This window comes from Polypterus senegalus, chromosome 17, assembly GCF_016835505.1.
Source record: "Polypterus senegalus isolate Bchr_013 chromosome 17, ASM1683550v1, whole genome shotgun sequence".
Classification (NCBI taxonomy): domain Eukaryota; kingdom Metazoa; phylum Chordata; class Cladistia; order Polypteriformes; family Polypteridae; genus Polypterus; species Polypterus senegalus.
Window position 1 is genome coordinate 14,825,784 of NC_053170.1, and position 23,194 is coordinate 14,848,977.

The 23,194-nt window shown below is 40.7% G+C and overlaps 1 protein-coding gene across 1 annotated transcript in view; it reads right to left on the reverse strand.

The window, feature by feature from the left end:
* Positions 1–23,194, reverse strand: part of socs7 (suppressor of cytokine signaling 7) — a gene marked incomplete at its 5' end in the record, with an annotated part of 53,346 nt that continues 30,152 nt past the window's right edge. The window contains 2 exons of the mRNA XM_039739457.1: positions 1–1,395; positions 6,767–6,912. Of these exons, the coding sequence (XP_039595391.1) occupies positions 6,792–6,912 (121 nt within the window). The remainder of the gene's footprint in view (positions 1,396–6,766; positions 6,913–23,194) is intronic.

Below are 23,194 nucleotides of genomic sequence, written 5' to 3' on the forward strand. Positions count from 1 at the left end.
TTTTTTTTTTTTCTATTCCTCATTTTTGGCATCACTGGACACCAGCACTACAAGCCAGCACAACCCAGCCTCTACCCAAAAACTTAAATGTAAATTAAGAAAATAAATCATTTTAACACCTTTTTTTTTTTTTTTTATAATATAAAGGTCCCACCCCACCCACTTTCCAGTAATACACTCAAATAACAGCAGGAACTTTTTTGTCACTTCTATTCACACAGCCAGGCCGTAAAATACTATCTACGTTACACGTTTAGAACGTGAAGACGACGACGAAAAAATATAAATATATACACATATATTAATTTTCAGGAGCAAAATGCTAAACTCGAGTGCAACTTGCATGAATAGCTGGCAGTGGAGCCGCATCTTGGTGGCTGGTCACCTCAGGACCGGTGTGTCCAGCTTCTAGTAAAAGCAGAAAAACAAAGAAGAAAGGTACCTGTGACGTCAAAGTCCACATGGCATGGACAGAACCATTAACATGAGCCAACAGAGAAAAAAATAGAAAACAAAGAAACACCAGTTTTGCCCATATTTTGCCAGCTTCATTCAGTTAGTTGTTCAGTTCATCCTCAAGGCGGTAATAAAAAGCAGTAAAGCAACAGCATAAAGTTAAATCAGCCTGCAACCACCTCTGACTGATGAAAGGTGGGCACATCTAAGGACAGTCCTTCTGCGCTGGTCTGTGCCATCAGGGCAGCTGGGGAGGCTTTTTATAATCTGACAGAAATTGTATTGTGTGGCATGAAGTCTCAGACCTTTGTGATTCTCATTTATGGAGGGCAAAAAAGAAGCCCAAATGTTTTCTTATTAGCTACCAGGTGAGTGGGTGCAGCAGGAGGACATTCAACTACACAGCAATTTGAAATTTAAGCATGATGCTCCAGTTCAGACAGGGAAGAATAAAAATGAAAAAATAAGAAAAAAAGAAAAAAGACTGGGCAGCATAAAACAGTCCCCTGTCATCCACCAGGCTTCAGCTTTACCATGGCAGCTCCCACGTGCCAGCTTTCAAGTCTTCCAGTTTGGCTCAACCCTGATTTTCCAGTATTTTGTTCCCCTCGAGTTAAAGAAGTTTGTTTTCATTTCCTCTATTATTATCATCTTTTTTTTAAAAAAAAAAAAAAAAAAGGGGATGGGGTTGTTTTAGGAAAACCCATTTCCAGTGCATATGCTTCAAGGATAAGGGGTAGGGAGAGGGCTGGACTGGGCTTTCGCTCAATCCTTGTTATAACATTGAACAAAAAAACGGCATAAGGTGCGCTTGCCATTTTCAGCACCACGGGTCACAGGGTCGGTCGCAGATGCTGTCCACAAGAGGCAACTGCCGTCGCCCGTCGGCTTCCCCGCATGTTGGGTCTGCTGTGGTCCCTTCACAAGAGGCAGCAAGTCCTGAAATGAAAGAAAACAAACACATACACAAATTAACATTAGAGTAGCAGGGCCTCATCTCTCCAGCACTACTGCTTTGCTTTAGAGTGGGCATGTGGGCACAGACTCACACATACTGTACACCCACCTTTCAGAATACCAGCAGACTGAAGGAAATCGCCTCACTTAATAAGATCCTCCACCTCCTCAGTGAAATGAGGCTTTTGCTTTTTAAAAGGCATTTACTGAATTAATTTACATAAATTCAAGTCCTAACTGCACTCAGAAGGAGCCTCAATTACCAAGAGGCTATTTTAAAAACAAATGTGAACAGATGGTAAAAAAAAAAAAAGAAGTGTAAGACAACTGTTTAAATGAACAATGTTTTGGCATACTGGAATATTCAGTAAAAGAAGTGGCCTGTCCACAAGACTGCGATGAGACAGATCTCACCTAATTCCAGTGAAGTCACTTGAGATGACAAATAATGATGCAATATTGGACATTAAGAAAATGAAAAACTGTTCAGGCCAAAATAATGTCTACATTAATATCTGCTATAGTAGCCCCAAATAAACGTGTGTGCAAGTAAGATCCTAAGAGACTCTTGTCTGATCTAGGGTTGGGTTCTGACTATGATGTATTGGCTCCGTCCACACCATCCTAAATTAAATGAAGTGGGTTCAAATATGTCATCATATCCAGTAGGGGTACTAGCTCCCCGAGTTTTCAGGTCTTTGATAAACTAGTTAACTTTCCAGGAAAGCTTGTCAAATTAGACAATTTTCCACCCCAAACTGAGGATAAATAAAATCAGGAGTGCTCGCTCCTCGACTTTCTCGTATACTCGGGTATGAAGATGGATATTTGAGGAGTGAACCACAAGACAGTGATTATATTTTTATATTATGTACATTAAAGGACCAACAACAATAAATTAAATCAAATTAATAATATATTGAACAAGTTAAATAAATCAGACTCTGCAGCTGCATGACTAAAAGGTAAAGTACCACTTCCGGTTAACGCAAATTGCCCAAAAGCTGATAGAAATCTACGTTGTGTACCTAATACTTATATTCAAAATTTGGTTGGCTTAAGTGAAAGTGTACTCAAGTTATTATGTTTACATACACACACACAGACAGACACACAGACATAATTCCAAAAATGGTATTTTCGGACTCAGGGAGGTCTAAAACGTCGAGATTCATCAAAATCTCGACATCAAATTTTTAGACGATTACAACAAGATAAAATTTAAAACTCTATGAAAATAAGCACTCAGCTTTTTATAGCTGAAAGAAGCTCATAGAGAAAGTTTCACATACTTCGTCTATTGACAAATATCCTAACTTACTTTCTGTTTTGTAGTATTTAAAGGTCTTTATGGTAGAGCTGAAAAAGCAGGGAATGAAAAATGAACATATTCAGTAGGCATGAGACAATATTTTGTTGTATTGAATTTCACGATACAGAATACTGGTATTACAAACTGTCAGCTTGTATCGGCTATTGAAATGTGACGGAGAATGAAACACAAAGGCAAATAAAAATGTCTTTTGACAAAAGCAAGAGGTTTAAAAATCTGATTGACAAACTATACACTTGCACTTAGACAAAACTGATATTCCCTGTCTGTATAATGGTGGAATAGTTGAAGCTTTTGGCGCACAACCTAGAGATCGCGGAAACATGAAAGTGGGCTGGGACCGCAGGTTATGCGTTTTGCACCCACACTTAATTTAGTGAATTGCATTCTCTGATGAGTATGGCCGATAGCCACAGTGTTTCCCAGATGCACCTCTGAATCCACGGACTTGATTTCAAATTGATCGAGACTGACAAAGCTCACACTTAACGTTTTAGGGCAGGTTTCACAATATACTCAAGCTACAGTTTCTGCAGATATCATGAGCCAAGGATGTAAGAACGAGTGTTTGTGACATCAATGCATCTTTCACTGATACTGATCTAGAAATAGGAGTAGATTTCAACATGGAGGAATCATACAGCATTGGAAAATACAACAGCAATCCTGTAGCATGGCAGAGGATGAAAGCAGCTAACTTCATAGTCCTTGCTTTTCAGGTCTCTCCCAGCTACCCAGTGGCTGAATGTATTCAGCTGCTAGGGGATATTGTGGGGAAGTCACAAGCTTCATGCTGAATGTCGATATTCATTTTTCGTAAAAGGAATTGTGATATTAAAAAAGTTCTTTATAGATTTAGTCAGAAACCACAGTTAAAGTCAGTAAGGCATTCAAGCAGGTATTAAAAGGGCAGGCACTGTTGAAGCAATGTTTTATATTAATTCATTCAAAATACTGTATAATAATTAATAATTCAAAAAAACTAAAAGAAAATATAAATTTTAATAGTTTTGCACTTTAGTAACTTTTTATTATAGACATTTTAGAACATTAGAACAATCTAGATGAGAATAAGGTGGCACAGTGGGTCGCGCTGCTGCCTCACAGTTAGGAGACCCGGGTCCTGTGTGGAGTTTGCATGTTCTCTCCGTGTCTGCGTGGGTTTCCTCCCGCAGTCCAAAGACATGCAGGTCAGGTGCATTGGCGATCCTAAATTGTCCCTGGTGTGTGCTTGTTGTGGGTGTGTGTGTATGTGTGTGTGCGCCCTGCCCAGGGTTTGTTTCCTGCCTTGCGCCCTGTGCTGGCTGGGATTGGCACCAGCAGACCCCCGTGACCCTGTAGTTAGGATATAGCGGGTTGGATAATGGATGGATGGACGGATGGATAGATGAGAATAGGCCATTCAGCCCAACAAAGCTTGACAATACTATCCACCTTAATTCCTCCAAAATAACATCAAGTCAGGTTTTGAAGGTCCCTAAAGTTCTACTGACTACTACATTACTTGGTCATTTATTCCATTGTGTTTGTGGTTCTCTGTGTAAAGAAAAATTTCCTGTGTTTGTACGAAATTTGCCCTTAACACGTTTCCAACTGTGTCCCGGTGCTGTTGATGAACTCTTTTTAAAGTCACAGTCCCATGTAATAGGTTTACGGGGTCTTTGCTGTCACACGGACGGTGTGCAGTGGAAGTTTTACTTGCATGTGGTAATCCAACATGCAGCTTGTCTCACGTTACTGCAGTGCAAATATTTGGTTTATATTTAAGATTATTTTATTAAAAAAAGAAAAAGTTTACAAAAAAAGTATGTTAAACATTTTGTATCTGTGTACTGATGTTATGAATGCCTCTTAATATGAGTAGCACTAAGCATATTACTGCACTTCTTTTATGAAAATTTCATATCGTGGGAATACTGTATTGTGAAGCCTGAATCGCAATAGGAATTGTATTGCAGGCTAATTGTATTGTCTCCTGCCTAATATTTAGTCATCCCTTGTTATCTGATTCTAATCAATATCAGGGTACAGGTCAGAAAATGAAAAATGGGAGATCAGTAATCTATTTACTATTATATTAAATAAGAAAGTAGCAATTTGCTCATAGCCCATCAGAAAACTCTTCACCAGTTTCCCCCAATATTGCTACAACACTCGTAAACACCCATATAACCATCAGCTCTTGATTTCTCCATGATAGAAAACAGTTCATTCATCTATTACCTAATTAAGCAACCGCTAATGAGGTCATTAACAGGATTATTTCTATACATTTGCCAATGTTTGGGATATAAGAGAGGAAAAAATAGGTCTTCACCTCACTTGTGTGCACACCGCGCCCAACGAACACCAGCATGGCAGATTCATCTCAAGGTGCAACGTATTATGCAATGTATGGGGTTGGAAGAAAATGAATAACTTTTTCAATTGCTATAATTTTTTGGGGGCCATTTTGCAAGATTTTATGGATGTTTAATGATGAATGCATGACATAGCAAAATGGACAAAATGACACAAGACTATAAAAGCACAACTTTCACGTTTTTTTCTTCCAAAGGTGCATTGGATGAAATTTGCCTTATAAAAAAGTTTGGAAACCAAATTTGCGGTAGAATGAATTGTCAGGTAAAGAAAAGTCAGATAGAGAGGGATGCTGTATGGATTCTTTCTTATTGGCAAGGGTATTCGGTTTCTGTCCTTACATAATTTAAAAAGTCCCTCCAGCCTGTTAGAATCCCACTGATGTTGCTAGAAGCATCTAGCCTTCCCCAAAGCTGTTACAATTGCATGCATGGTTATAGCACTGTCCCGAGTATATCAAATGACTATACTCACAGATGATAGCAACACATCAAAACATTGCAAGAAATGACAAAAAATGGTTATGCTCACAGACAACAGCAACACACTGAAACACTGAATTCGGCAGTTACTTTATATCGAGCAGTGTAACATAAGGGGTAAGGACATCTTTTTGGTGACAATATAACAATATAGTGTATGGAGCATTAACTGACAGAGGCTGTCCGTCTATCACTCTTGTTACAGGCTTTGTAGTGACCCATTATGATTAGCAAAATGGCACACTGAGGTTTTTTATTTGTTACGATAGGTCTTTACCTTTTTACCAACATATCTTTAGCGGAGACATTGATCTACAAAAAGGACAGAAAATGAATTGCTTCTGTCTTTCAATAGAGTACACAAGCTATAGCTCTTCTACCTTAAAGCAAGCAAACATCTTGCAAGTGAGAATTTGTTTAAGTCCTTTAAATGGAGGTCAAGGTGGCTGGCAAATTCTTCCCCCACTTGATGTACGATCAGAGCATCCTGGAAGAAGAGAACCACATTTGTACAACATGGAAGAGTTACTTTCTTGACCAAATCAGAGTTATATCAAGGGTCAGTGAGCTACTGGGTAGCACCGTAACAAAACGCTGTCAATTGGCCTAACTTTCATACTGCACACCTAAGTTCTGCTGGGTATTTATACAGCAAAGATTGCGTAAGAGCATCATGGCCTACACTATAGCCAGCAGGGGCTGCATAATACCATCTATCTTACTTAGGGGGTGATACCACACCTGTTAGGCCAGATATGCTAAAAATGATTGGTAAATGTGGCAATAAAATAAAAATATCATTCAAAACTACTTGCTCTGGTGCATCGTGGGGCAATGAAGCACATTTCCAGTTTAATTTATAATGAGACTTGAGAGAAAATGTGATGCGAGAGGAGATACCAACAAACACACAGAGAGAATTGTATAAAGTGCATCTGGAGAAACAGGAGGGTCAAATTCTTCAGGGCATTGAAGGTTAAATAGTGACATAACTCCTACAGAAAAATAGTGGACTTCAAGAGGGAGTTAACTAGAGATGTGCTACTTTATCCAAAATATAGATGAAAGCAACAAGTCATGAAGCTGCAAGAAATCTTGAGACATATTAGCCATTGACAATTCAATCCAGCTTAATATGTAAAGGTTAAGATGTTTCTGCAAAAACAGGCGTACATACTTCTACCTGCATGGGTCAGGTACCACTACGTTTGAGGCTCTACTTCTGATTCTGGGCTTAAAGCGGCCTGGGCCTCCTTCAGGGACAGGGTGATCTCCTCCTCAGGGTCATAGTAGTAGAACTTACGCAAGTAAGTGAGCAGTGGCCTGTTTAAGAAATAAAAGAGAGAGACAAATTAGTTCAAGCAACAGCAGCAGAGCAGAACCCTACTGTGCTGTGACTCAGGCTCCTATTGTCAATATGTCTATATCAAAAACGCTAAATGCCCACCCGCAATAAATACACTCATCCGATTAAAAGAAAAAGGAAAAAAAAAAGTATATTTTATATACTGTACATTATTGAATAAACTCTTCCTCAGCACATTACTGGAAGACACAACACCCATTTGTTCCTTTTGTATATTTATACTAGTACTCAGAATTTTTGTCCAGATATATTTGTAGGGTGGGTTATGAAAAGGAAGCGAAGGTTTATGTGTTTTTTAAATGTGACCCAGTTTTTATTGCTAGCTGCCCCATTCATCATCCACACTGCCTCCCTATCAATGTCTCTGCTCTTGCGAGTCCAATTGGATTCCAGAATTGTGGCAACTCCCTGCTGGGTTGTAACCATGAATGCTGTCATGTCTGACTCGTCCTTGTAGTTCAAGTGGACAGTTCGTAGTGATTAAATTATGAAGAAGAGCTGACAAAGCAGGAATTAAACAACAATCTATTGGTTCTCTTTTGTGTTGTGCTATACTTCCACTCTCGATCGAGCCTCACCCAATATCCCTCTGCAGAAGCGCACAATACTCATTTTTAGAAGCAGCATGCAGCATTGCCCAGGTAAGAAATTTTAAGCTCTGGTCATTTTGTCTGTGAGTCTGGCTTGTCAGTTTGGATGCTTTACTTGCCAACAGGTGGCACTGGTGTTCAAACTTTAACACACTTGGGGGGGGTCAGGGATGTCACTGGGACCCAAAAGGGTCAGTCAAAACTTTGGTTTCTTGACTGTATGGTCCCAGACTAGCATCTATACAAGATTTTGTCCAGATCAGTCAAAGGGTATAGGAATGACAGACAGATATTCTATTCACCTTAATAAAAGGATAAGTGTCTGCATGTCTGTCCGATTGCTGTGTCTCTGTCATTCTAGTGGATGGCGCATCTCAGACATTAACACTGCTTTTATGAATCCCACATCAAATGGCATATAACAGACGTATATGCCCTGCAAACGTTAACACATTGAGGTCTACATTGACTACCTCGATTTGAACCCCTATTATATGGATAGGATAGATAGATAGATATGAAACGCACTATATAATAGATAGACAGATGGATATAATAAATAAAACTATATAATAGACAGATGGATATAATAAATAAAACTATCTGTTTGTCTATGAGTCAACTATCTATATGTTAGAATTACTAAATTACTAATAAAGATGCACCAATCATGCTTTTTGTGGCTGATATCATCTCTGACTTCTTTGACAGATTCCAAGGTTTTGTGCTATCAGTAAATATCTTGTGGCAACTGAGATCAATAAAGGAGAGCTAAAATTTAGCATTTACACAACGACTAATACATTAGTCCTAATGATGGTCCTAATATGTGACCATCATCATCAGGTCCTTCCATGAAAACCCTAAATACAAAGAGGACTGTTTGATTTATGTTAGGTAGATTGCCCAGAGGGGACTGGGTGGTCTCGTGGTCTGGAACCCCTACAGATTTTATTTTTTTTCTCCAGCTTTTGGAGTTTTTGTTTTTTATTTTTTCTGTCCACCCTGGCCATTGGACCTTACTTATTCTATGTTAATTAATGTTGACTTATGTTTATTTTTTATCGTGTCTTCTATTTTTCTATTCATTTTGTAAAGCACTTTGAGCTACATTTTTTTGTATGAATATGTGCTATATAAATAAATGTTGATTGATTGATTGAAAGCCATACACTTTCTACAGTTTCGATCTGTAAATAGCAACTTTCCATCCATTTTCTTGGATGTGTGGCCTAATTGCAGGATGCCAGAACTGACCTTGGCAGAATTGGGCTAAACACCTATGTGAAGTTATTATTATTATTGCTATTTATTTAGCAGAAGCATTTATCCAAAGCAACTAACAAAGCAAGCAATAATATACACAAGAATGATTAGACGGTGCAAGTATCAAAAGCAAAATAGAACCAGATTACCGAGCAAGAAGGAGTAGTACTACTACCTAATTATACCTGCAGCTAGATTAAGACAAAGAATCAGCATCTCATGCTCTTTGCCAGTATAGGGTGGTCCTGATCTAATTATGCAATTTTCATTACGTTATTACTTATTAAGTTTATTACATAGAAAATCACCAGAAAAATCCTGGACCATCGAGAAGTGTGCGAACTGACGACATGAAGAATGTCCCCGCATAAATCAAAGTCATCCAGATGATCAGGATCTGCATAATTAGATCTGGACCATCCTGTACAACAGCAACTAGAAGAGAAACTAAGCATCTCCAAAATATTTGATGAAATGGTGTATATTTAAAAGATGTCTGAACATGAGTATGAACATTCTACAGCTTTAGAGCAAGAATGGAGAAGGATTGTCCAGCCTTAGCATGTCTGGCAAGAGGAAGAATGGTCATCAGATGGGCAGAGGCACAACAGAGACTTCTTGGAAGGACACATGGAGAGACTAAAGACTGCAAATACGGAGGAGCAGAAACATTCAGAGAACTATAGGTCAAGACAGAATCAGAAAACCAGTTCATAGTGACTGAATAGTAGGAGTGACACAAGGAACAGAGAAAACCAGTTGACCTGCTATAGTCTGAAGGGGCTGGAGAGGGTCCGATAGAAAAAAGTTATTTTTTTTTGACTGTGGTAGGAATTGAACTTCAGGCCTCAGCTTGGAAATATAGCGTCGATTCGAGATCCAAGGTCCATAGTTGTAAGCAAGTTGATACTGGAATGCACTGTATATTTCATTTAAGTTCACTTGACTGCGCACATGCTATCTTTTATTATTTGAAACTGCTTTGTCCAATACAATGATGAGAGCTGTTTTAATTTCCTCTGGTTGTGGTTGGAATCGAGCCTTTTCTTTTTCAAATCGCAGGCTGAAAAGGCCACAGCCACCTTCAGCATGTCAAGGGACTTTTTCATCTAGTTATATTGATTTGTATCCTTCAGCATTTGCGGCTTTAGATTTTTACTTTTTGCTTTCACAATGCTAATTTTCAAAGCAAACTTTTCTTGCTTATACATGTGTGTAACCATTACTTGCATGGCTCACATGACTTTGCAGTGTTAGGCTGTAATGGACAGCGAGGGCATGTTATTTAAAATGAAGAAGATGTGCGTTCTGTGCTGTGTCGATGATTGATGTATTTCAGTAAAGCTCACCCCAGACCACAGTTCTAACTTTATTTTTCTTTCACAAGCAGCAATAACACTAAAGATCAGTTGAAAACAAACAAATCACAAGCATGCTGCAAACTGCTTCAAAGCAGCCACAATTTAATGACTTTTATTAGAACATACCTTCATGATTGAAAACATCTTAGGACAAATCAGATACTTTAAGCTGCTTTAGAGTCATCCTACGTCTGGCCTTCTGCGACATGTGACATGGGGGCTGCTGTGTTAGCTAAGAAGACTTGGGGCACACATGGCACCATACATGAACATGAACCATAACCTAGGGAATGCTCATCTAAACATACCTAAACCGGCCCATCAACCAGCATTAAACATTAACCAGCTATATTCATAGTACCAAAGTAACAAAAAAATGCAGCCTCCCCTGAGTTTAGCAGCTTTTGCAATGCAAGTGCAAAGGAATCACATTTCAGTAAGTATTAATTCTTGTTTTACACACTGTCCATTCATATGTATTCCCATACTGTACAGTGCCCTCCACTAATTAGTAAGAAGGATTAGAAAAAAAAAAATCACTGCTGAAGGACCGTCATCCTGCACTGAAAAAATGAGAAACATCTGACTTTTAATTGAAACAAGTTAATTTAAAGATAAACAAAGCTCTAATCAAGAAATAAATATTTGTAACAAAAACACATGTGCCACAATTGTTGGCACCCCTGCATTTAATACTTTGTTCAACCTCCCTTTGCCAATATAACAGCACCGAGTCTCCTCTTGTAACCTTTTATAAGGTTAGAGAATACAGAGCATGGCATCTGAGACCATTCTTCTTTACATAATCTCTCCAGATCATCTAAGGTCTTAAGGTCCTCTCCTGTGTACTCTCCTCTTCAGCTCACTCCACAGGTTTTCAATAGGGGTCAGGTCAGGGGACTTTCATTTTGTGGTCAGTTAACCATTGCTGGGTTGATTTGGACATATGATTTGGATCTATATCCTGCTGGAAGATCCCATGACGACCCAGTTTTAGATTCCTGGCGGAGGCAGGCAGGTTTTGTTTTAAAATCTCTGGATATTTCATGGTATCCACAATGCAATGTACCCTAACAATGTTTCCAGGGCCCTTGGAGGAAAAACAGTCCCACAACTTCACAGAACCTCCACCATATTTCACAGATGGGGCAAGGTGCTTTTCATTATAGCCATCCATCCATTATCCAGCCCGCTATATCCTAACCACAGGGTCATGTCAATCCCAGCCAACACAGGGCACAAGGCAGGAAACAAACCCCAGGCAGGGTGCCAGCCCACCACAGAGCTCATTATAGCCATCCTTCTTTTTACACCAAACCCACTTTGCATGTTTATTGCCAAAGTTAAATTTTTGTTTCATCAGACCATAAAACTCGGTTCTAGTCAAAGTTGTAGTAATGTTTTACAAACTCCAGGCACTTACATTTGTGGATAACTGACATGCTTGATGCTTCTTTGTGGCATACCTTCCAAATAATCTGTTGGCTTGGAGATGCCATCTGATGGTGGTTCTGGAGATTCAATAATCCCAGGATTTTACCTTTTCTTGAAATTCATAGATAGATAGATAGATAGATAGATAGATAGATAGATAGATAGACAGGGCACTATATGATAGATAGATATGAAAGGCACTATATAATAGATAGATAGATAGACAGGTAGATAGATAGATACTTTATTAATCCCCAAGGGGAAATTCCCATACTCCTGCAGCAGCATACTGAGAAAAACAATATTAATTAAATAAAAATGCAGTGCAAGTTAAAAAAAATGCAAGGTGGAGAGTGCAAGGCAGGTATAAGAGACAATAATTTTGTATAATATTAATGTCCCCCCGGGGTGGAACTGAAGAGTCGCACAGTGTGGGGGAGGAACGGTCTCCTCGGTCTGTCAGTGGAGCAGGACGGTGACAGCAGTCTGTCGCTGAAGCTGCTCCTCTGTCTGGAGATGATCCTGTTCAGTGGATGCAGTGGATTCTCCATGATTGACAGGAGCCTGCTAAGCGCCCGTCGCTCTGCCACGGATGTCAAACTGTCCAGCTCCGTGCCTACAATAGAGCCTGCCTTCCTCACCAGTTTGTCCAGGCGAGGCTCCCTCTTCTTTATGCTGCCTCCCCTGCACACCACCACGTAGAAGAGGGCGCGCCACAACTGTCTGATAGAACATCTGCAGCTTCTTATTGCAGATGTTGAAGGACGCCAGCCTTCTAAAGGAAGTATAGTCGGCTCTGTCCTGTCTTGCACAGAGCATCAGTATTGGCAGTCCAGTTCAATTTATCATCCAGCTGCACTCCCAGGTATTTATAGGTCTGCACCCTCTGCACACAGTCAGTCACCTCTGATGATCACGGGGTCCATGAGGGGCCTGGGCCTCCTAAAATCCACCACCAGCTCCTTGGTTTTGCTGGTGTTCAGGTGTAGGTGGTTTGAGTCGCACCATTTAACAAAGTCCTTGATTAGGTTCCTATACTCCTCCTCCTGCCCACTCCTGATGCAGCCTACGATAGCAGTGTCGTCAGTGAACTGTTGCACATGGCAGGACTCCGATGTATGTTGGCTGAACAGGACTGGAGAAAGTACAGTCCCCTGTGGCGCTCCTGTGCTGCTGACCACAGTGTCAGACCTGCAGTTCTCGAGACGCACATACTGAGGATGTGCAGTGATCCTTGGAGATATTATTGCCTTTTGTGGCAGACAGCTGGGGCCCATGCCTGGCCAGGGTGTCCCTTTGACACTGGATCCGATGGAGTAGCCATGGGATGCACACTACGTCCCCTGGAACACTCTGTGGCAGCCCCCTTGGGTTACATTGGAGCCGCAGGCCTGGGACTTCAGGGCTCAGCCCTGTTGGGCCTCGTGGCCACCGTCAGGGGGAGCTGCATGGCTTCCTGAGCCTGTGTGGGCTGTACCGCAGCCACACCCGGAAGTGCAGCCTAATTAGGCCAATTACCACCTGGAGCACTTCCGGGTGGGCTATAGCAGGAGCCTGCAGCCACTACTCAAGGAGGCAGAGTTGGGAGGAGGAGGATGAAGATGACGACGATGCTTGCCGGGAGGAGTGGTGGTGGAGACCCGTGTGTTTTGTTTTATTTACTGTGTGTTTTTGGGACTGTGTCGTGCCTGTGGGACATGGGGGAGATAAGAAAATAAAAGTTTGTTGGTTTTAATACGTGCCTCCGGTGTCAGTCTGTGTCGGGTTGGCGCCTTTATAGCTCCTTTGTTACACTCTCTTACCATCCTTCTCACTGTATGTGGGGGTAAAATAAACTTGGGTTCTCATCCAGGCAAGCTTGTCACAGTTCTAGTTGATGACTACTTTTTTATTATTGCCCTAACTGTAGAATTAGACATTTTCAGGTGAGTAGCTATTTTTTTATAACCATTCCTTGAATTATGAAGGGCAACACACTTCTCCCGCATTTGGATTGAGCGTTCCTCTTTGCCATGATGATGGTTGGCTGAGGAAATTTGGTTCTGTGTCTCCTCATGTTTGTATCCCAGTTAATCAGGAAGTCCTTGATTTCAGCTGGAAAGTTCCAATACACTCCAATCAACTTAACAATCTCCAGTTTAAATGGGAAACCTGCTTCAGTTACATCGTTTCACATTCATTTCCAAGGGTGCCAACAACTGTGGCACATGTGTTTTTGTTACAAATATTTATTTTTTGATGAGGACTTTGTTCTTCTTTGAATGAACTTGTTTCAGTTAAAAGTCAGATGTTTCTCATTTTTTCAGTGCAAGATGACAGTTCTTCAGCAACACTTTTATTCTGCTTGAATCCAGGCACTTCCAGGCAGATGGCGCAAGTGCATTGAGAAGGGTGGAGACGACATTGAGAAATGACGTTATCAGGTTTGTTAAGGTTAGTTCCATTTTCTGATAAAGCTCATTTTCTAACTTTAGCTTGATTCCCCCTCGTAACATTTACAAACCACTCAAACTAACTTATGGTCACCCCTTGTATTTATTATAACAGGGGCCGCCAACTCCGGCCCTGGAGGACCACTGAGGCTGCAGGATTTAATTCTAACCCTTTTTTTTTTTAATGAGTGCCCTGTTTGTGCTGCTAATTAACTTCTTGTGAATTCATTTTAATTGATTTGCTTTTTTAAGATTTGTTCCCCTGAATTTCTTCATTGCTCCTCTGAATTGCTTCATTTCTTTCCTTAAATGGCACCCAAACAGAAATGAAATGTGAAATGAGGGAGCCAACAGAAGACCAACTAAGTGAGGGCCCCAAACTCCAACCTTAGTCTTCTAGGGTTGTGATGTTAGAAGAAAACAAGAGGAGAACCACAAGAAAAGCCTGTAAAGTCTACGCAAACTATATATACAGTATATGTATCGCACTGAGAATTTAATAGTGAAACTCCAAGTTTCAATTCTTTTGATGCAAAAAAGATGACTCCCAAATAACTACCGTGCAAGATAAATGTATGTGACAACTTTTTTGTGTAGTTTTAAATTAGATTGTTTTTAGTTTTTCTGGGGTCTTTGTTCGAGCTGCTAAGGGAGAAAGGATGTGGTTAAACCATGAGGTTAGTGAGGGGAAAGATATGTCAAGCCTATGCTGTTTGCAGATTCTGAGATATACCCATAAAATGATAAAGATGGCACAGCAAGGAAGCGGTAATGCAGTTGACGTAAGATAAGTGATGTGGGGCAGACTTAAAATACCAGCTATACACACCATGAACACAAAAACAGGCGGCCATTAAGGTACTCTTAAATGAATGTGAATTATGTCATCTTAAAGATGAAAGTCAAAGGGTGGTCAAACTGGAGCAGAAAAAAGTTTTGCTGATGCAACTGCCTCATGAAACTAATGGACTGGGCTCATATCCTGGCTCTGTCTTGTGTTGAGCTTACACTTTCTTCTTGGGTCTCACTCAAGGTATTGAATTTTACATCCCAAAGACGTGTTTTGGCTTGAATGGCAATTCAGAATTGTGTGTGTGTGTGAGAGAGAGTGAATGTGCCCTGTGATGGAAATGGCAGACCGTCTTGGGCACGGGTGTCAAACTCCGGCTCTGGTGGGCCGCAGTGGCTGCAGGTTTTCATTTTAACCCTTTTTCCTAATCAGTGACCGGTTTTCACAGCTAATTAACTCCTTTTCCCTTCATTTTCATTGCCCTTATTAAGGATTCAGTCCTCTGCATTAATTCGTTTCTTCATTAAATGGCAGCCAAACAGGAATGAGATGTGAAACCAGCCAACAGATGACCAGCTAAACCGAGGCTTCAAACTCCAGCCAAGTTCACTCCAACCAGTTCCTTAATGAGAAGCCAGTTCTTGCTATTAATTAAACCCATCATTTAATTCCACAGCTCGTTGCTGCTCGCATTCTGCCACAGCAGACATTTCCAAAACTGTTGATTTTCTGTTTTCTCCAAGAATAAAGTCAAAATGTTTTGGTGAAATTGGAGATCAACCTTGCTGAGACCCTCACCTTTATGTTCAAATAATGTGGTTAGCTGGTGATGTGGCAGCTTGTTTTGTGTCTCATTGTTGTTTGGCTGCTAATTAAGGAAAAATAAACAACTAAGGGGTCTGAGTCAAGTTAATTAAAACAAAGGCAAAAGAAGTTAATTAGCAGCAAGCAACTGGTCACTAATGGAGTAGATCGTTAGAATGAAAACCTGCATCCACTGCGGCCCACCAGGAGTTCGACACCCCTGGCCTTGTACCCAAGTGCTGCCAGGACACCCTCTACCCTACCCTACTGAAACTCTGAATTAGACCATGCAGACCTTGAGAAAGTAACATTATTTCACTTAGTAAACTGCTTGTAAAATTCTACCAGTCACATTATCTATTTGAATATTAATTGAAGTGCAACAATGAATAATATCAATGGCTGATATTATAAAGATATGACATATGAAAAAAGTGTGGGTATGGTAGGATACTGTTACAGAAAAGCAAGATATGTTTTTAATAATAAAATTAGAATGACATTAATTGAGGGTTCAGTAGACCCCGGCGAAGTCGCGGTTCATAGTTCACAGCCTCAGTCATTTGCGGATTTCTCCTTAGAACCTAACTAATAATTGTTAGTGGAAACTGCAAATATCCGCCACAATTTTTATGGCTTTTTTCGTGGCAATACTGTACTGTAGAGAGAAGAGGAAGCAACTGTAGAGGTAAACACGGCTTGGGATGGTGAAAGTAGCCAATAGAATTTGAAACTGCAACTCCCAGCAGTCCCTGCAGTGGCTCTGATTGGTCTTTTGCTGAGGATGCAGGGGCTGTTGGGGTCAAAGGATGTCAGCGAGGCTTTTAAAAAGGGGGCCGATGACCAAAAGCAAAAAAAACGTTTTTGTAAATTGTGGTTGTCTTCCTCCTGTGTACAGTACATGAGGACTGTAAGTGGATTTATGGCCATCCTGCAAAGAAAGGAGCGCTCCTGAACCCGTCCACCTGTCTTCACCATTTCAGGAACTACCGGTAGGACTATCTTTACATTCCCATTCAACGTGCGGATCTAATGACTATCTATTTTCCTCATTACATTTCATCCGTTGCCGTTTTTTATGGACTTTACTGTGTGTGTTTTGTTTGTGCCTTCTTGTATTTCATGTGTAATCGCGGTAAGGGGAACAGGGGTGGTATCGTATTCGTTTTACATTCTTTATTTGCTGTTTGATTACCGGTTTGCTTTGTTTTTGTCTCTGTTTGTGAGTGCGCGCGGGTCGGCCAAGGCTGGGTGCGTCCCGGGAATCTCCACCATAAAAATAAAAAAACCACCGTCTTCTCAACGTTGTGAATCTTAGCAGCACCGGACCGCTACAGCGTTATCCATTTTTCCTTGCTGCTGATTGACTGCTACCCTGTGACGCATCTCCAGCTGAGTGTTCTTGTGTTTTCCGTTTTGTTCTTCTTACATCCCAAAGGTGCTGCCTAAATGCCCTGCACCTTAAGGCTTCTGGCAATGAAAACACGCTCGCATGAATTACAGTACGTATATCGGTAACATCGGTATTTTACATTCTAGCACTGCAGGAGACATAGCAGTACAGTACTGTACAGTATACGGGTTTACCTTTACATTCTTTTTTTAGGTAATGTATTAAGCTGAGTTTGAAATGAAATTAAAGAGTTTTGGGGACATATTTAGGGATTAAACTATAAAAATAGGCTTTTTTTTTTAAACCACATCCAAAATTTGCGGTTTTTCACAATTCGCGGATGCTCTAGGAACGTAACCCCAATGAATTTTCGGGGGTGTACTGTATTTCTAAAGAAAGATGAAGGTAAGTAGGTAATATAAAGATTCAAACTCCAAATCCACCTCAAACCTAGAAAGTTATCAGTCTATACAAAGCAACAAGAAATAAATGCTAAGATTAAATATGCATAAACTCTTATTTTGACTTTCTTTATCTTGGCCTGATATAACAATATTAAAGCTAAACCCAGAAAACACACCTTTTCCTATAATCATTGGTAGCCATCTCCCCACAATGGTTTTACGTTTCTGTCTGTAAGGACAAAAATATCTTCCACGACGCCTCATACCTTGCACAACCTCTGTTCAACCTCCTTTAATCTGGTAGAGAGCTTAGTCATTTAAGGCCAGGGCTACCAGATTTCGTGATGAGGCTAACCCACAAGCTGAAAGATGCATGAACTTAATAACCTGACCTTTGTGTCTTCTTTGCTACTCTTATTGATACATTTAAGTTTGGTTTTGTGAAACTGGTTGATTGGAATAGTGATTACTGTTGTGTTTATATTGTACACTTGCACTGGTGTTTTATTTATATAAAGTTCTTCAAATTCAATTCCAAGAATCTAGTGATGTTATGCCAATATGGAAGCATATTAGAGCCACAGAAGAAAAAAAGGACACAAAGAATTAAAAAAAAAAACAACCAAAACTTTTGACACACAGTGACTTGATATCATGATTAAAGTCAAACATTCTACCATAATAATGACATTTCGACTATAATCCCATAGCTAATTTTGTGATTAAGAACGAAATGCAAAGATAAAATGTGATCCCATGATTCGTAAACCTTGTGACCTACAGAAACAGAAGAAAATAACTCCCATAAATACGAATGTGACAGCACATCCAAATCCATGCAACGGTTAAGAGGTGGATTTGTGAATGTTATACATCAGTTGAAATAGTTAAAATTTACGGCACACTTTGTTTCCTCGGGCAGCACGGTGGCGCAGTGGTAGCGCTGCTGTCTCGCAGTTACGAGACTCGGGTTCACTTCCTGGGTCCTCCCTGTGTGGAGTTTGCATGTTCTCCCTGTGCCTGCGTGGGTTTCCTCTCACAGTCCAAAGACATGCAGGTTAGGTGTATTGGCGATCCTAAATTGTCCCTAGTGTGTGATTGGTGTTGGGGGGTGTGGGTGTGTGCGCCCTGCGGTGGGCTGGCGCCCTGCCCGGGATTTGTTCCTGCCTTGCGCCCTGTGTTGGCTAGGATTGGTTCCAGTAGACCCCCATGACCCTGTGTTAGGATATAGTGGGTTGGACAATGACTGGCTGACTGATTTGACTGACTTTGTTTCCTCAAGATTCTCTACCATTATTTAATGTCTTGATTCACAGTGCTGTGTTCATATGAAACACCATCCACCTACAAAACCACCACTGTGACAGCTTTGTAAAATCTGTGGATAAGTTCCACATATGCATTTTCCACATCTCTGTCTGTGTGGAGTTGTTCTGGTAACACCTCTCAAACTTGAAATTACTGAGATAAAGTAGTTTACAGCAACTTTCGGATCCAACCACAAGACACAGCCACTGATGCCATCAGTGTAACTGTGAACTACTAAACCGTATGGCTTCAGTTTATTATAAGAGTCCACATGCCACAGCACCTTTGCTGTGCCATCATCTCCACCTAAACTCCAAGTCTTCAGGGTCAATCAGCTCGATCAACTGTCTCACCACGCTTTGTATAACAACATGCCCTTTTTCGATGGATTACTGGTCTTGCCACCGATACCCCTGCATTTGTCCTTTAGTGGCACGAAACTAACTATGAAATCAGCTACAAGATTAAAGTTGAAATTTTCAGTAATGACTCACAAAATTAACAATGAGTCAAAATTGAGATTTTTTTTTTCTCTTCCCCGTGCTCTTAATACGTATCCCTATGTCAATAAATTAACAATATACAGTTAAAGCTTCAAGTAAAATAATGATTTAAAACTCAGTATACAGATAATTTGTGTGAAATATATAATTTTAAATTGTTATTATGTAAATTAAACAATGGCTCAAAATAATTGTACATTTAAATTGAGCAAAATGTGAAATATCTTTCAACTCTGTCATAAAGAGGATATATGCTCAGATTTAGACTTGAGTGGATGTAGATTTAAAAACATTAACATTGTTCATTTGTCATTTTTTTCTCCTTGACTACATTCACGCGTTTTTGTATATCCGAATATTTAACCGTTCATTTTTCTAAACCATTATAGGGTCACAGGTACTTGAGACTCTCCCGGCTCTATTGTGTGTGAGGCACTACACTACAGGTCACAACCACATTCTTTGGGACACTTTAAAGTTACCAATCATTTTGACAACATGTTTTTAGACTGTTTTAGATGATACAGCAAAAATATAGGATGATATTTAAAATACAGTGGTGCCTTGGTTTGCTAGCATAATTTGTTCCGGAAACGTGCTTGTAATCCAAAGCACTCGTATATCAAAGCGAATTTCCCAATAAGAAATAATGGAAACTCAAGATGATTCATTCTACAACCCAAAACTATTCATATAAAAATGATGAATACAAAATATAAAGGAAAAAATACATAAAAGAAATTAACCTGCAATTTACCATTGAAAAGAAGGGAGACAAGAGGAAGAGGAGGAGGAGGATTATTGTGTAGGATGACTTTCTTTCTAACTAATGGAATCCTTGCTATCTGTCGGCTCACTGTAATCTTTTTCTTTTTTTGCGACTTTAACAAGGAGCCTCTCCTATGACAGTTGCTTTTGCCTAAAGAGTCAGTACAGTTGGACACCAAATAAAAAAAAATGCTTTACGCACTGTAAAGGTTTCTAAACTCTTTTTGGATTCCCCCCAGTAGGACAACATGTGGAAGATCATCCCGAAGCAACCGCAGGCTCCCAGCGCTGTAGCAGTTCACCGCAAAAGCGAAAACCGAAAAGATCGTGGACATGTTATAAGCGCCTGCCATCGATGGGTGCTGCAAGGAATGTTATAAATGCAGGGAACAGTATTACTTGGCCAGGACCCTGCCTGACTGCTGTGTCCGTGTGTAGGAGAGTGGCAGATCCTGCTACAATAAATAACCGTGCTGTTCCTGTTTCATGCTGAATAAAAGCTGGTTTTGCTAAAATACTGAGACTCCGCTTCAAGTTTTGGGGTGCAGGACAGCGACTCACACGTTACAGCACACACACGTAGGTCACAATGCTATAGTAAACAGTATACGCTTGTACGAATTTTGACTATACTGCTCAAAAGAATTAAAGGAACACTTTTTAATCAGAGTATAGCATAAAGTCAATGAAACTTATGGAATATTAATCTGGTCAGTTAAGTAGCAGAGGGGGTTGTTAATCAGTTTCAGCTGCTGTGGTGTTAATGAAATTAACAACAGATGCACTAGAGGGGCAACAATGAGATGACCCCCAAAACAGGAATGGTTTAACAGGTGGAGGCCACTGACATTTTTCCCTCCTCATCTTTTCTGACTGTTTCTTCACTAGTTTTGCATTTGGCTACAGTCAGTGTCACTACTGGTAGTATGAGGCGATACCTGGACCCTACAGAGGTTGCACAGGTAGTCCAACTTCTCCAGGATGGCACATCAATACGTGTCATTGCCAGAAGGTTTGCTGTGTCTCCCTGCACAGTCTCAAGGGCATGGAGGAGATTCTAGGAGGCAAGCAGTTACTCTAGGAGAGCTGGAGAGGGCCATAGAAGGTCCATAACCCATCAGCAGGACCAGTATCTGCTCCTTTGGGCAAGGAGGAACAGGATGAGCACTGCCAGAGCCCTACAAAATGACCTCCAGCAGGCCACTGGTGTGAATGTCTCTGACCAAACAACCAGAAAGACTTCATGAAGGTGACCCAAGGGCCCCATGTCCTCTAATGGGCCCTGAGCTCACTGCCCAGCAGCATGCAGCTCGATTGGCATTCGCCATAGAATACCAGAATTGGCAGATGCACCACTGGTGCCCTGTGCTTTTTACAGATGAGAGCAGGTTCACCCTGAGCACGTGACAGAAGTGAAAGGGTCTGGAGAAGCCATGGAGAAGGTTATGCTGCCTGTAACATCATTCAGCATGAGCAGTTTGGTGGTGGGTTAATGATTGTCTGGGGAGGCATATCCATGGAGGGTCACACAGACCACTACAGGCTTGACAAAGGCACCTTGGCTGCCATTAGGTATCAGGATGAAATCCTTGGACCCATTGTCAGACCCTATGCTGGTACAGTGGCTCCTGGTGCACGACAATTCCTGGCCCTAATGTGGTGAGAGTATGCAGGCAGTTCCTGGAGGATGAAGGAATTGATACCATTGACTGGCCACCACACTTTCCTGACCTAAATCCAATAGAACACCTCTGTGACATTATGTTTTGGTCCATCCAATGCCACCAGGTTGCACCTCAGACTGTCCAGGAGCTCAGTGATGCCCTGGTCCAGATCTGGGAGGAGATCCCCCACAACACCATCTGTCATCTCATTAGAAGCATGCACCGATGTTGTCAAGCATGTATACAAGAACACAGGGGCCATACAAATTGCTGCGTACAATTTGGAGTTGCTGCAATTCAATTTTGGCAAAATGGACTAGCCTGCCACATAATTTTTTCACTCTGATTTTTAGGGCGTCTTTGAATTCAGGGCTCTGTAGGTTGATCATTTTCATTTCCATCAAACGATGTGGCATCCTTTCGTTCCTAACACATTACCCAGTCTATATCAGTATAGATATCCAGGAGGATTTCTTTTTCCCATTGAGATCTGATGTGTTTTCAAAGTGTTCCTTTAATTTTTTTGAGCAGTTTATATGAGTGAGGCACGCCGACTGGGACCAAGCATGGGAGACAATTGCCCACAATCTCGTGGAGGGAGAAGAACCATCGGCTCAGTTGTGATCATGTTACGCTTGGCAGACACAGCGTATACGTACTACTGGTATTGCAAGACCTCACTCGGTTATCAAGTTAAAATTTATTAAAAATTTTAGCTCGTCTTGCAAAACACTCGCAGACTAAGTTACTCGCAATCCAAGGTTTTTCAAGGCTATCCAAAATCCAAAGAGTTAAGAAATAATAAGAATAAAGAGACCATCCAAGTACCTAATTCCAGTCATCGGTGATTAGGCTTTTATAGTATCTCAGATAGATGGATATAAATGGCACCGTATGATAGACAGACAGACATGAAGGTCAGTCTCTCCACACTGCCTGGCTTTTGCGCTCTGCGGTGCAATGTCCTCCCTGAAGGAGCTCTTATTGCTGGAATTCCCAAGCTCTTTTTCTGTACAGTTGCTGAATTGTTAAAAGTTAGCTTCATATCTTTCCCCAGTGCTAGAGGACCTGTGACACTGTCTGCATTGGCTAGCTGTCCTGATTAGACAGACCTGTCCCTAAAGACCAGCCTAACATGTCGCATGTTTACAGTGAGCAGCAGAAATTAGCTAAGATGTTTCGCCAAAACACAGCCAAACAGCCGACAGACAACCCTAAAATTTAATTTTAGATATCCTTCATCTTAGCAAAAAGGCCAAACTAAATCTGAATAAGGAAAACCATCGAAAGCAGTAATCTTTTTTGTAAACAGGAGATTGCTGAAGAAATGTTTGTTTTTTTTTTTTGCTAATTATACAACCTTTCCTTTTTATTGAATAGAGTTTAGACACGCTCTCTACATGGCATCTCCCATTTATTTAATGTGCCACGCTCTGGTGTATGCACACATGCATCCAGCATCTGCTTGATGATAATTCTGAAACTCTTTTTACTGCCAGGTTAACTGATGTAAAACATTTTT